The sequence below is a fragment of the Sus scrofa genome, chromosome 11, assembly GCF_054392235.1.
Source record: "Sus scrofa isolate SSC_HxYL_T2T_F1_AM1 chromosome 11, Sscrofa_HxYL_maternal_Yorkshire_Landrace_v2.0, whole genome shotgun sequence".
NCBI classification, from domain to species: Eukaryota; Metazoa; Chordata; class Mammalia; order Artiodactyla; family Suidae; genus Sus; species Sus scrofa.
This window is the reverse complement of record NC_139393.1, coordinates 14,603,035-14,615,772: the sequence shown is the minus strand read 5'-3', so window position 1 is coordinate 14,615,772 and position 12,738 is coordinate 14,603,035. Positions and strand designations below refer to the sequence as shown.

Below are 12,738 nucleotides of genomic sequence, written 5' to 3'. Positions count from 1 at the left end.
GTCAATATTTGGATTCTTATTGGAACGTGATGATTCCTCTTAAAATGTAACTTAAAATGTATCTTTACTTTTTAGGAGAAACTTAACAACCACTCTGTCTTTACAACTGATTGTAAAAAATAATCATGGTGACTCTAAGCCAGTGAGACCTACAGAGAATGAAATAGCATAATTTTATGGCTCCCATTTAGGAAATAATATCCCAATACTCTGAGTTATTGGATTTGGTCCACAGAATTAAATAATTTGCCTACTTTCATCTAAAAAATTATCTTAAAAAAATCTTTAAAACCAGTTCTTTTTTTCTGGTCAGAGGAATAGTTTGAGGTAACATTTTCTTTCTTAATTTCTTTTTCTTTCTTTCTCAATTTCTTTCTTAATTTCTTTCTTTCCTTCAGTATAAAGCCTTTTTATTTTATGTTTAAAAAATTTTACTATAGTTGATTTACGATGTTCTGTCAATTTCGGCTGTACAGCAAAGTGACCTGGTTACACACATACGTTCATTCTTTTTCTCCCATTCTCCTCCATCATGTTCCATCACAAGTGACTGGATATAGTTTCCTGTGCTCGACAGCAGGGCCTCATTGCTTATCCACTAGGGTAACGTTTTCGATCCTCTAACATATTCCTTTCAGCCTCTTCCCTGTCCATGACAAGAAACCAGCCTATGATTGCAGGCATCTCTCTCCTTAGAAAGCCTTCACACAAGAGTTTCCTGCGGGTCTGGCATGACACTTGGCACTCTGAGGTTTTCCTGTCCCTTAGGCCCTAGGATCTATTCAGGCTTTCAGCCAAGAATCAGGAGGCTGAGGTGTGGGGCTACTTGCCAGCTTCTCAAACAGAGAAGCCGTTTACTTTGACACGACACTGTATGACATCCCTGTTTAGTGAAGCCGTTGTTATCGAAGAGCACGACACTGTTTCGGGAAAAGAACACCCCCCCTGGGATGCCCTGGGCTTTAACTCCATCTCTCTCCACAGAGCCCCCACAGGATAGATCTGGTTTCCATGCTGACAAGGTGAGATTTTCATGAAAGCAACCCAAAGCTGTTTGTAATGAAAGTCACACGTTCTAGAAAACAGAGCTCTAACTCCCAAGCCAGCACGTTGAATGGGCTTCTCCCTTTAGTCACTGAGTAACTCTGCACAGGTCACCTGCCCTTCCTGTCTCAGACTATGTCCCCACGGAAAGAAAATCGAGGCTAGACAAATGCCTTAGCCTCAAGCATGCAGATGCCTGAGGTAGGGGTGTGTGCTATTGGGTTTGCAACTGGGCAGAGGGAGGTCTGAAATGACAAAATAATAATTTCCTCTTTCTGCTACTTAGGTTTGGACTGTCTTCTTCTACATCCTTAAAAATATTTCTTTTCTTGTGTGGATCATAGTAACATGCCCTTTACACATAATTCTTCTAAATCTAGACAGCTGTTTACCTATTATGTCTTTGGACAGGTGTTAGGCTAAGTCATGAACTCTTCTAAAAATAGAAAATCTATAAAGTCAATATATATAAATGCATCTTTTTACTTTAGTTATGAAGTTACATAAAGTTCAGAAAGCACCTCTTTCATTAAGATGCTAGCTAACATGCTTCATTTACTGTCTGCAGCATACAAATCAGTTGCTCAGAGGACAGGTGTGGGAAAGAGCAGAGCTGGAAAGCCTGCTTCAGATTCTCTTCATCAAAGTTGAGCTCCTTCTTTGGCAGCTTATCTCGTATTTTCAGAACATGACACTCCTTGTCATGAAGGTCCCTGCAATGGGATCTCCAGCAAGAAGGGAGCTGTTCCCCTGCAAAAGAGACTCTGTATTTTCACCTCCCCTTTATTTCCTTTTCCTTCCCTTTCCTTGAACTCGAATTTAATGCCCTATGTACAAAGTTCTCAGTGACAGCCACATCTCAAGACATAAGACGTGGAATACCTTTGATGATAAAGAAAGAAAAGTGAGAAGTTCCCACTGTGGCTCAGCAGGTTAAGAACTTGACAAGTATCCATGAGGATGCCAGTTCGATCCCTGCCCTCATTCAGTGGGTTAAGGATCCAGCACTGCCATCAGCTATAGACCATGGAGGTTGCAGACATGGCTTGGATCTGGTGTTGCTGTGGCTGTGGCTGGTGGCATAGGCTGGCAGCCGCAGCTCCGATTCGATCCCCGACCTGGGAACTTCCATATACCACAGGTGAGTCCCTAAAAAATAACTTTAAAAAAGAAGAAAGAAAAAGAAAAAGTGAACCATACCTTGTGTAAACTGAGTGACGCTGTGGTTGCCTTCACCCAGGTTGAGGAGATATCCATGTCGAGGAGCTTCTGTCACAATAAACCTAAGAGAAAACTGTGGGCTGTCTCTATCCTCCACTTTCAACACTTTGCTTGTGATCATGAACCCCAAGTGGCCGGTAGCCAGAGAGCGAAGCGTAGAGGCCCCTTTGTTCACTGCGATTTGGGGGACACTATTGTCAACAGCTAAGATCTGGATCTTCATCACTTGGGGTCTCCTTGTTTCAAATACTGTATCAGGAAAAACATAGAACTCCGTATGGGAACCATCGGTCACTGTGAAGGAGAAGCTGTCTTCACGTGTTTCAGTGCCATCATGTCTGTAGCTGATTAAGTTTTCATTCAAGTCTTGCTTGGTGAAAATCATGGCAGGTCTGGTGTTGTTGAATAGGAGTTGACCATGAACGGGCACCTGGGTGAGAGTGAATTTCAGGAGTTTGTCTGGGGTATCTCTGTCTTCCACAGTGAGTTCGAAGGGGGTGATCAGCTTGTTCTCACCTTCGCTGACAACCAGGTGCTGGATGGTGACCACTGGCTTTTTGTTGTCCACATCGCTGATGGAGATACGAAATGTCCGGAAGACGGGGTTCCGTCCGTCAGTGACTTGGAACTCAAAGCTGTCCATCTTCACCTCATCATCTGCTGTGTGGATGTAGGAGATTTTGTTGCCCGCCAGCTGGAGCTGAGTGAAAGACATGATGGACACTCCAGGCTGGTCTGAGCATTCTAAGTGACCTCTCATGGGCGCCCTGGTGATGGTAAAAACTAAGTTTTCATCAGGACTGTTCAAGTCACTCGTGCTTAGTAAGTCTGTGGTGAGGGTGACCTTACCACCTTCCTTCAAGGACACGCCCTTGCTTATCACATCAGGGAAGACAATGTCCAGGCTCCCAACGGACACATAAAAGTATCGATCTATGAGGGCGTTTATTCCATCAGTCACATCAAATTTAATTAGATCCCGAATACCTTCTTGCCCAAAATGGATGTACCGAATTAAGTTTCTATCCAGTTCATCCTGGGTAAAATTCATGCCCAGTGTGATATTTTCAAAGACACCTGAAGGTTTTTGTATCTGTAATAAGCCATGTCTTGGCCCATAGCGAATAACATAAACCAGGGATTTGTCTTCAGAATCTAAATCAGTTGCCATTAAAATTTTGTTATTGATCACTTTGGTTTCCCCAATTTCTATTTCCAGTCCATTATTGATGGCCATTCTGGGGGTCTCATCATCCACCGGGATAACCATAATGAGGACCACCTTCTCCACAGAGTGCTTTCCATCTGTTAGTCTAATCACAAAACTGTCTTCCTGGGTCTCAGAGTCGTCGTGCTCATAAATAATGCTGGAACTCTCTATGATCTGGTCCAAGGTGAAGCTTTCGACCAAAATCGTGCCATTTATCAGCTGGCGCATGATGTGACCGTGGGTAGGAAATTTGGTAATAGTGAAAGTTAAGTCATCCGGGGGAATGTCAGCATCGGCAGCATTGAGGATGGGCGTATCGACCACCAGACTCATGCCTTCCATCACTATAAATTCTCTCATAAATATTTCTGGCTGCTCATCATTGGTAGGAATGATCACAATGGGGAAAAAATGTCTCTCTGAAAAGTTAATGCCATCAGAACAACGAAATATGAATCTGTCTTCCACTGGTTCTACTCCTTTATGGACACTCTGGACATAGTTTATATGGCCCTGCCTGAGATCTTTCAGAGTGAAAGCACTTATGGCAATTCCCGCTCTTGATTTTTCAGAGCCTGGGGATGGAGAGATGTTCTCAAGGTAACCCGAGGTGGGCTGAATAACGATGGTGCACAAGATGTCATCGTTGAGAGAATCCGTATCTTCAACACTTATGTGCATTGAGGTTATAACACTTTTATCACCTTCCATTACTATAAACCGTTCACCCACAGAAACCTCTGGGGCCTGGTTGTCAACGGGGAGGATGGTCACCCACACGGTAACTCCTCGGATGGCATTACCACCGATTCTCCATTCTTGAGACATGTCCGACAGACTCAGGTTAAAAGAGTCCTCTTTGGGCAATAAGCCCATCTCACCACTGGTGTGGGCATAGACAACAGAGCCCTCCAAGATGTCCCTTTGGGTAAACTGCTCGGCTGGAACTCCGTTGACCAGGATTTCTCCATATAAGGGTGGATCTTCCAAGAGGAACGTCAGCATCAAATCATCGGTGCCCTCATCGGTCCCCTTGATAACGTTGGCAGTGATTTCAGTAGCCCCATTTTCTAAAACATCTAGATAGGACCCCAGAGTGCCGTCAGGAAGGCTCAGCATGGGCACCTCATCATCCACTGGCCGGACACTCACCCTGAGAGTGATGGGCACCACGTGGTGTCTGTCGCTGACCTCCAAGGAGCAGCTATCAGTCAGAGTCTCAGCCCCATTATGGATGTAAGAAATCCGACCCTGTTTTATGTCCTCCAAGTGGAAAATCTCACCCACACGCAGGATCTGCCCAGACACCTTCACGTGGCCGTGTCTGGGTGCCTGTGTGAGTGTGAAAGTGATGTGGGCTACGTCAGTGTCTACGTCCTTCACGCTCAGTTCCGTCTCACTCAGGATGTGGTGGCCCTTCTCCTGAATCGTGAAGCCAGTGTTGAGGATCTCAGGTGGCTGGTTATCCACTGGCTGCAAGTACAGGGTGAAGGTGCCTGGAGCCACATTCCCAGCTTGGTCCTCCACCTGGAATTGGAACTGGGCCACTCGGGCAGCCACTCCCAGTTCTTGATCTGGAGGCCTGTAAGCAATTTTATGGTGGTTGACCTGGGCCTGTGTAAAATGGGCCACCACCACTGAAGGGTTGTCAGTCAGGACCAAGGTGCCCAGGGGAGCTGGTGAGTGGTTTTCATCTGTGTCCATCGGGGGCTGGGTCACAGTGTAACGCAGTTCTCGGTCGTCTGTGTCCAGGTCAGTGTAGCGCAGCCACTTCTTCCTCAGTGGAGTGAGCTGGGATTCCTGTACCACCATCCGAAGGGGACAGCCGCTGCCCACCTCTGGAGGGAGGCGATCCACGGGGTGAATGCGTATCACAAACCTCTGCGGCCCAGACTGGTTAGGGGGGTCATGATTATCCTGGACTCGAAACGTGAACTGGTCCATCACGGGCCCAGGACTGTGGGGCCCCGAGTGCCTGTAGAACAGCCTCCCCTCCGTTATGTCTCGCTGCCGCCACTCTGTCACCATTTTCTCATAGAATGTTCCCTGTTTCCTCCAAGGACCCCTGATAAGCCCCTCCTCCTCCTGGGGAGGATGGGTTTGGCGGAGAAGCAGATGCCCTGAAGTTGAGGAGGGTGGCTCGAGCACAAAGAGCAAGAGAGCATCATCCGAGTCCATGTCAGTTGCACTTAGAGCTTGGGGCAGGATGGGCACAGTTTCACCCTCTGCCAGTGTCAGCCCTGTGTTGGCATTGAGGACTGGTGGCTGATCATCCACAGGCACTAAGGTGATAGGGAACAGGAACTGCACCTGGTGCCTGCGCCCTCCATCCACCATTCGAAGCACAAGGTTGTCACTTAGGGAGCCATCTTTGTCATCGTGATGGTAGACCACCTGGCCGGCTGCTAGCTCAGCTACTGTAAAGGTCTTAGGGGCAGAGTTGCCACTGGAGGCACCCGGGAGGACAAGGTGACCGTGTCGGAGCCCAGCCACCACCTCCAGCTGTACTGCCTCTAGGTCATCCTCATCGCTGATGACCAAGTTGTCAGGTCCACTGCCTGCAGGGCCGGTGAGGGGCCGAGACTGGCCCTCATAGAGAATGAGACCAGTGTTCCGAGTGACCACTGGAGCCAGTGTGTTCATGGGCTTCACCACTACCATGAAGGCAAAAGGATCTGAGGCTGCTCCTTCTGGGTCCACCACCTCCAGCTCCAGTTCAAAGAGACGCTCCCGGTCCGAATCCTCAAAGGGGGGCTGGTAGGCAATCTTCAGAAGGTGCAGATCCCTCTGAGTGAAGGAGGAGAGGGGCAGGCTACGATCATCAGTACTCACCAGGTAGCCCTGGCCAGGCTGGAACGGAGAGGTGAGATTGAAGATCAACAGGTCAGGAGGCGATTCAGCATCCTCAGCAGCCAGCATGTCTGGGGTCAGGGCGGTCAGTACAAACTGGTCCACCTCCATCATCATCATGGCCACAAAACTGGGCTTGGGCGCGGTGTTCTCAGTCCCTCCTCGGATTCTCACGAGTACTTGGAAGTGCTCGCGTTTCAAAGCAGGGCTGCCCACGGGAGACGCTCGTGAGCGCAGCTCCACCACCATGGGCACCCAATCCCTGTTTGGAGAACGACTGGGGGCTGTGTGGCGGTAGCGCACGCCAAGCTCCTGGAAAGCTCTGCAATCCATCAGCAGAGGTTCCTGGGTGCCCCGGTCGCTGGCATGTCCCGGGACCTGCGGGTAGTGAAGGAGTTCCCCGTAGCGAGGCAGCGCGCCCAAGCCGGAGAGGATGCCCACCCGACACTCCTCAGTCTGGGGCTGGTAGGCGAATTCCAGGGACCGCGCGTCCAGGGCATTGCTGGTTCCCAGCAGTTCCTCCACGACCAGGGGCAAGTTCCGAGTCACAATCTCCAGCTGGGTGAAGACCACCTCCACCTCCAGTACCAAGGGTAGCACTGCCGCCCCTCCCGGTGCATCGTAGCGCAGCTGCAGCCGGACTCGATCCCTAGATGGGCTGCGCGCCCCCAGGTGCGAGTAGCGCACCTCTCCAGCGCCAAAGTCGCATGGGAAGCGCTTGGGACTCAGGCGGCCAGGCCTCTGGGCCAGCGCATCGTTGTCGAGCACGGTCACTGAGCAGCGGTCCCCCGGCTGCACCTGCAGCACCAGGTCCTGCAACGGATCCAGCCAGACCTCACGGCCGAAAGGCACCCGGAGCCCACGGTTCGCCAGGACTACGGCCTCTTTGGCGGGGACCCCTGCTACCCCCGCAAGATTCGGGGACAGCAACGCCCGACGGGGGGCAGCGGGCTGTGCCCGGACGCTGCTTACCGGTGACAGGAGAAGCAGCAGCAGCAGCACCAGCCCGGGCGGCGGAGGAAGCATTGGTTGAAAGTTGGTGGGGTTGGCTGCATGGCGCCCGCAGGCGGTGATCCCGGGGGTCGGAGCTGCGTGCATGGTCCGTGTGTTAGGGCTCCGACAGGTCAGCCTGAGCGCAGTCAGTCCGGGGCAGGGAGCAAGAGAGCCCTCCGGAAAGTGCCAGGAACTCCGCCCGCCGCCCGCAGGGTCCTGCTGGAGCAGGGGCTGGACCAGAAGGATGGGAAAGTGGCTCCGCGCGGTCCGGGCTGGAGCAGCCGCGGAGACTAAAGCGTCCCGACCCGCCCAGCGCGGTTCGCGGCTGGGTTGCGCGGAGAACTGAGTCCCTCCAACCACTCCTTCCCAGGTCCCGGGACCCTGGGCTTTGAGGGAAATCCCTCCCCTCGCACCCCCTTACTCCAGTCCTCCCAGGAGGCCAATCGTCGGTCCCGGGTGGAGGCCCGGAGTCGAGGGTTGGGTAGCGACCTCTGCCAATCAGCTCCGGGGCCGAGGCGGGGAAACCGCGCGGAGGGGAGGAGATGGAAGGCGCTACAGGTTGTCCTGGAAGTAGGCAACTGGCTCGACTCTGGGCTGCTAGGGTTGGGGCTCCAGCAGCGGAGCCGGAACGCGCCTTCCGCCTGCATTCACTTTTTTCAGCTGCCTGTGAACCAGGAATACCCCCACTCTAGTTCCCAATCCCCCCACTTCCATGGGGTCCCGCGCAGGGGGTGCTTATTTCTCTCTGAAACTTGCAGACGCAGGAGGAAAGTTAGAAAGCAACGTCGCCAAAGTTTGAATCAAAACCCCAAGCAGTTTAGGGAGAAACTCTGGAGCGTACTTGCCTAAGAAGGAAAACTGGAATTAAAAAGCAATCTAGGGGAGGTTGCGCTCCCTACTCCACAGCCCCCCATCCCCGACTGCTGCTGTGGGCTCGTGCATTACAATGAGTACGGTCCCCGGATTGGTCAGGTTTTAACAAGCGCCTCCTTTGCAACCAAATCTCAGAGTAAAAGGTAAAAGGAGCATTTGGAATGTGTGAGAAATGTAGTCTGATCAGAACTGGGAGAGTCGCACCAAAGGATATGTTCGAGGAATGCAGCCCAGGCTCTTCCAAAGCCGCCGCTGCTTGGGTAGCTGTCATGAGAGACGTTCCTCTTCTCGCCATAATTGGACCAAGTACACACTAAACCCGCTTGTCAGCATCACACTTCTTGGTCTGCCAAGAGAACGGATAAATATCCAGAGGGCGAACTCAAATGGGTTTGATCCCTTCAGCCAGCCGGTTTTGAAGTCAGATTCGAGCTCTGCCTGCCCCCTTGCGTTTGTCCGGTTTCAGAAGAGTGTAGATTCCCTTTCAGAAAGTTTTTTAACTGCTCCCCTCCCAACCCGCTCCCCCCACCAAAAAAAAAAAAAAACAAAAAACAAAAAACAAAAAAACAAAAAAACAAAAAACCCACAAAAAACAAAAAGACAAAAACATCCTCACAAATAAAACTCTATCATTTTCAGATTAGTTCTTTTCCTGAGTCTTGCTTTCCTTAAGCAAAATGTTTCATTTGGGGTCATGTTCTTTATGACCCTGATAATTAATTGGAATATAAAATTGAAATAATGATCATCCTCCCTTTTCCTGATTAAAAGTATGTTAGATTTGGGGGAAAAAAGGAGTGCTATGCCCTTTTACAATTCAGTCCAAACTGAGGACATAAGATGCATAAGCAGGCACATATCAGAGAAAAGCATTTATCCCTTTAACCTTTTTTGGTCTTTGGCCTGAGATCCTCCAGTTCAGGGTTTTGATTGCTGCCTGAAGCATTGAGAGCTATTTTCCAGGCCACAGCACAAGCTCTGTATGTAAGTATTGCTGAGAGATGTCAGAGTCCACTCTAGGAAGGCCACTGGGCAGCATCTGTCCTTGGGAGAGGACAGAGAGGGAGAGGGAGAAAGAGAGAGAGAGAGATTAATTCAAGAGAGCCATTTATCCAAACAAATAACATTTAGTTAATTGAATATTACTTCAGCTTAATCTACATTTTTTGTACTTTCAGGGAACTTTGAACTCCTGCTTACAATTGATACACTAAAACGAATATCCAGAAGCATAGAAGAGATGTGAACAATCTTTTAAACATTTGAGAAAATCCCCATCCAGCTCATCATCAATTTCCAGTCTGCTTTGGCACTGTTACTTTGTAACTTAGTAGGGTTATTTATTATTGCATACAGAATTCAAGTTGTAGTGACAAGGAAAAATTCTGTTATATCCTGTTCACAAATAAAACAAACGGAAAGATGTCAAGAGAGACAGGACATCAATTTCAGAACATGGCTCTTTAAATATTGTATTTCAAATTCTGGTTATGTGTTTTGATTGAAAAATGTCAGCTGGAACCCAAGGGGTCTTTAATTCAGGTATTGAGACCCTGGTATGTTCTGACCCCTGATGCTTCTCAGTGGCTCCAGGGGTTTCCTTTCTTCTTTTTAAAGTCCAACTCTATTTGACTTGCAAGCAGTGATAAGATCAGCATTTGAGGTATGGCAGTATGCCTGAAGGGCAGAGTTTGATATTTTGTTTCTTGGTAAGAAGAGGAGAGCTCTGCATTTATTTTCAAGTAGCCTAGGGAAATTAATTCAGGACAATCTTTTTTGACTTCTGAATTTCGTCTGCCTTAATTGAAGAGATGGAATGATTCTTAGAAAGTATTATTATTTTTTGGTAAAGTTCTTAGTTATGTTTTTTAAATTACATAGAAGGTAATAATACTGTCATTTGCTTAAATATATTTTGCACATAAAATAGTGAAATATTAAATTCTCATCTAAAAGCAAATTATTGATGGTAATGATCTCTCATTAGGATAAATACCTCAGTGTTAAAATATTGTTATACTTAAATTAGCAAGGAAATATTGCTAATATATGTTTTATATCATAAGACATAAAATAAGTTGACACATTTGTAATTTTTTAAATCTGAGCTTAATTCTTCAGTTCTTACTTTCTTAAGCTTTTTAACCCTTGTATAGATTCTGGGAAAAATATCCTTTATAATAAAATCTTAAATTTGATTACTCTATGAAAAACACTCCAAAATGTCTTCTCAAATCAACTTAAAGCTAAATTTATTGGTTGTTAAAATTCAAGCTATTTCTGAACTAAGGTTATGCACCAGAGAACTTGTTTCCTAAAATTAAAATAAAAAAAATTTTTTTTTGGCTGCACCCATGGCATGCAGAAGTTCCCAGGTCAGGGATCAAACCTGAGCCAGAGCAGTGACCCAGGCTGCTGCAGTGACAATAGCAGATCCTTAACCCACTGAGCCACAGGGAACTCCACACCTGGTTATATTTTGACTGTTACAGTATCATTTTAGAGTCTTTTTCACTTCTCTTATTCCTCTACTGGCTCAAAAGACTCCAATAGAAGAGACTGCCTCATAGATGCCTTAAAAATACTTACAGATGAGTGACTGAAGCTTTATGTCTAACATCTGCAATAGTTGTCAATAGAATTTTATTCTTTGATAGCTTTAAAACCATGGCTTCCTATAAATCCAAACTTAACTTATTTCAGAGCAGTGCTGCAGGAGTAAACAGCCTTGCACTGATTGACCAAGAGCTGGGTTCCAGCCTCAGCTCTGACATCCACTATGTGACTTGCAGCAATTCCCTTTGTTTTGCAATTACAGCCCTCTCAATTATCAATCAAGGAACTCAGTCTTTGTGGACGAATTCCTCTTTGGTAATTCTTCAGGTTTTGGTGCCATAAGACAAGATTCATGAATGATGTCATTTTGCTTCCTTATGTTCTGTGCTCAGAAGCAATAGTTCTCATTCTTGACAGAAAGACTGACTCAAAAAAAATGTGTCACTACTATTAGGTCAGAAAACTTAGAAGTCATAGTTGATGCCCTTTGCCAATGAATAAATGAATAAATGAATTTTAGATGAAATGAAACGTTTGAATTCATTGACATGGGCAGCTTACATGCTGTATGCATCAAGTAACTATATTTTTTAATCGAATAAATCAAAATTAAAATATAGTGACAGAAAATTAAGTTAAATTAAGTGGTAATGAACCCAATTAGTATCCAGGAGGTTGTGGGTTTGATCCTTGGCCTCACTCAATGAGTTAAAGATCCAGTGTTGCCACAAGCTGTGGTGCAGGTCGCAGACTTGGCTTGGATCCTGCGTTGCTGTGGCTGTGGTAGAGGCCAGATGCTATATCTCTGATTCAACCCCTAGCCTGGGAACTTTGATATGCCATGGGAGCAGCCCTAAAAAGACCAAAAAAAAAAATATGAAGATAGGTAAATTTCCAACGTATCTATGATAATACACTTTGTGTTATAAATACCCATAAATACCCTATGTTCAGATGGGAGTGTCCTATGTGGAAAAGAAGATTGGACGAGAAGCCAGAAAATCTTGTTTTGAAGCTAGTTTTCCCACTTACTTGCTTGGAGCTCTGGACAACTCACTGTCTCCATCTCTAAAAATGTGATTGGAGAAGAAATGAGGAAGGTGAAAATGTTGCCTTGACTTTCCTCATGAAGCTATTGGAAAGATGAAATAACAAAATGTATACACATATATACATACACATATACACTTATATATGCAAAGCTGAAATAAAGAAAAATGTTTATTATTTTCAAATACCTTCTTATATCTAGAAATATATAGGTGTAAAGAGAAAGATAAATAAATAGATCAATACAGATATATTCCAAATTTTTTTCTAGGTAAAGATAACAAACTCTTCGTTTCTCTTTGGTTCTCCTCCTCTCATTTTCTGAACTTATTTCTTAGTATCTTTTTAGTAAAAGTGAGATGTTTGATTGTGATTAGAATAAATAGTATTTCCTAGTAATATCTATTAATCGTTCTATTAGTTTTCCTCTCTTGCTTGGATTTCCAATCTTTCTAGTTACTTCATCTTTAGTTAAAATCTTGCTTAAGTTTTCCTATTTTGTAGAAAACACCCTCCCTCAGCAGTAATACCCCCTCAAACTATGCACACATCACACTTCCTGAATCTTTTAAATCATCCTTAGCTACTATTTTAACTTTCACACCAAACAGGTTTCTAAACATCCTACAGGGTGACGCACACCCTAGAAGTTATCTTGACCATGACTCCCCGCATCCTCTGCAGTGATTAAGCTGGAGAAAATCCATCTCCACATGCCATTCACAACTGTCCTCTCTTCCCACTCCTGTGTCATAATCCTAATTCAGTTCACTATTTTTATTCTTTTAACTTTCTTCAAATCCCAGCCCCCTTACTGTAGTATCTGCCATTCTATGGCTTGCTCCAGAAAAACACAAAAGTTCATCCTCTGACCACAGTGTTTTGCTAAAATCTCTTCTGGCTTCCCACTGCCTGTCAACTAAAACACACTCTCTTCATGT

The 12,738-nt window shown here is 46.2% G+C and overlaps 1 protein-coding gene across 2 annotated transcripts in view; it reads right to left on the bottom strand.

Moving 5' to 3' along the window:
- Positions 1–7,708, bottom strand: part of FREM2 (FRAS1 related extracellular matrix 2) — a 153,690-nt gene extending 145,982 nt beyond the window's left edge. For both annotated transcript variants that reach the window (XR_014819169.1, XM_021065217.2), the window contains exon 1: positions 2,245–7,708. Coding sequence is in view for 1 of the 2 variants with exons in the window: in XM_021065217.2 (XP_020920876.2) it covers positions 2,245–7,423 (5,179 nt within the window). In the remaining variant the exon portion in view is untranslated. The remainder of the gene's footprint in view (positions 1–2,244) is intronic.
- Between the last annotated feature and the right edge of the window lie 5,030 nt (positions 7,709–12,738).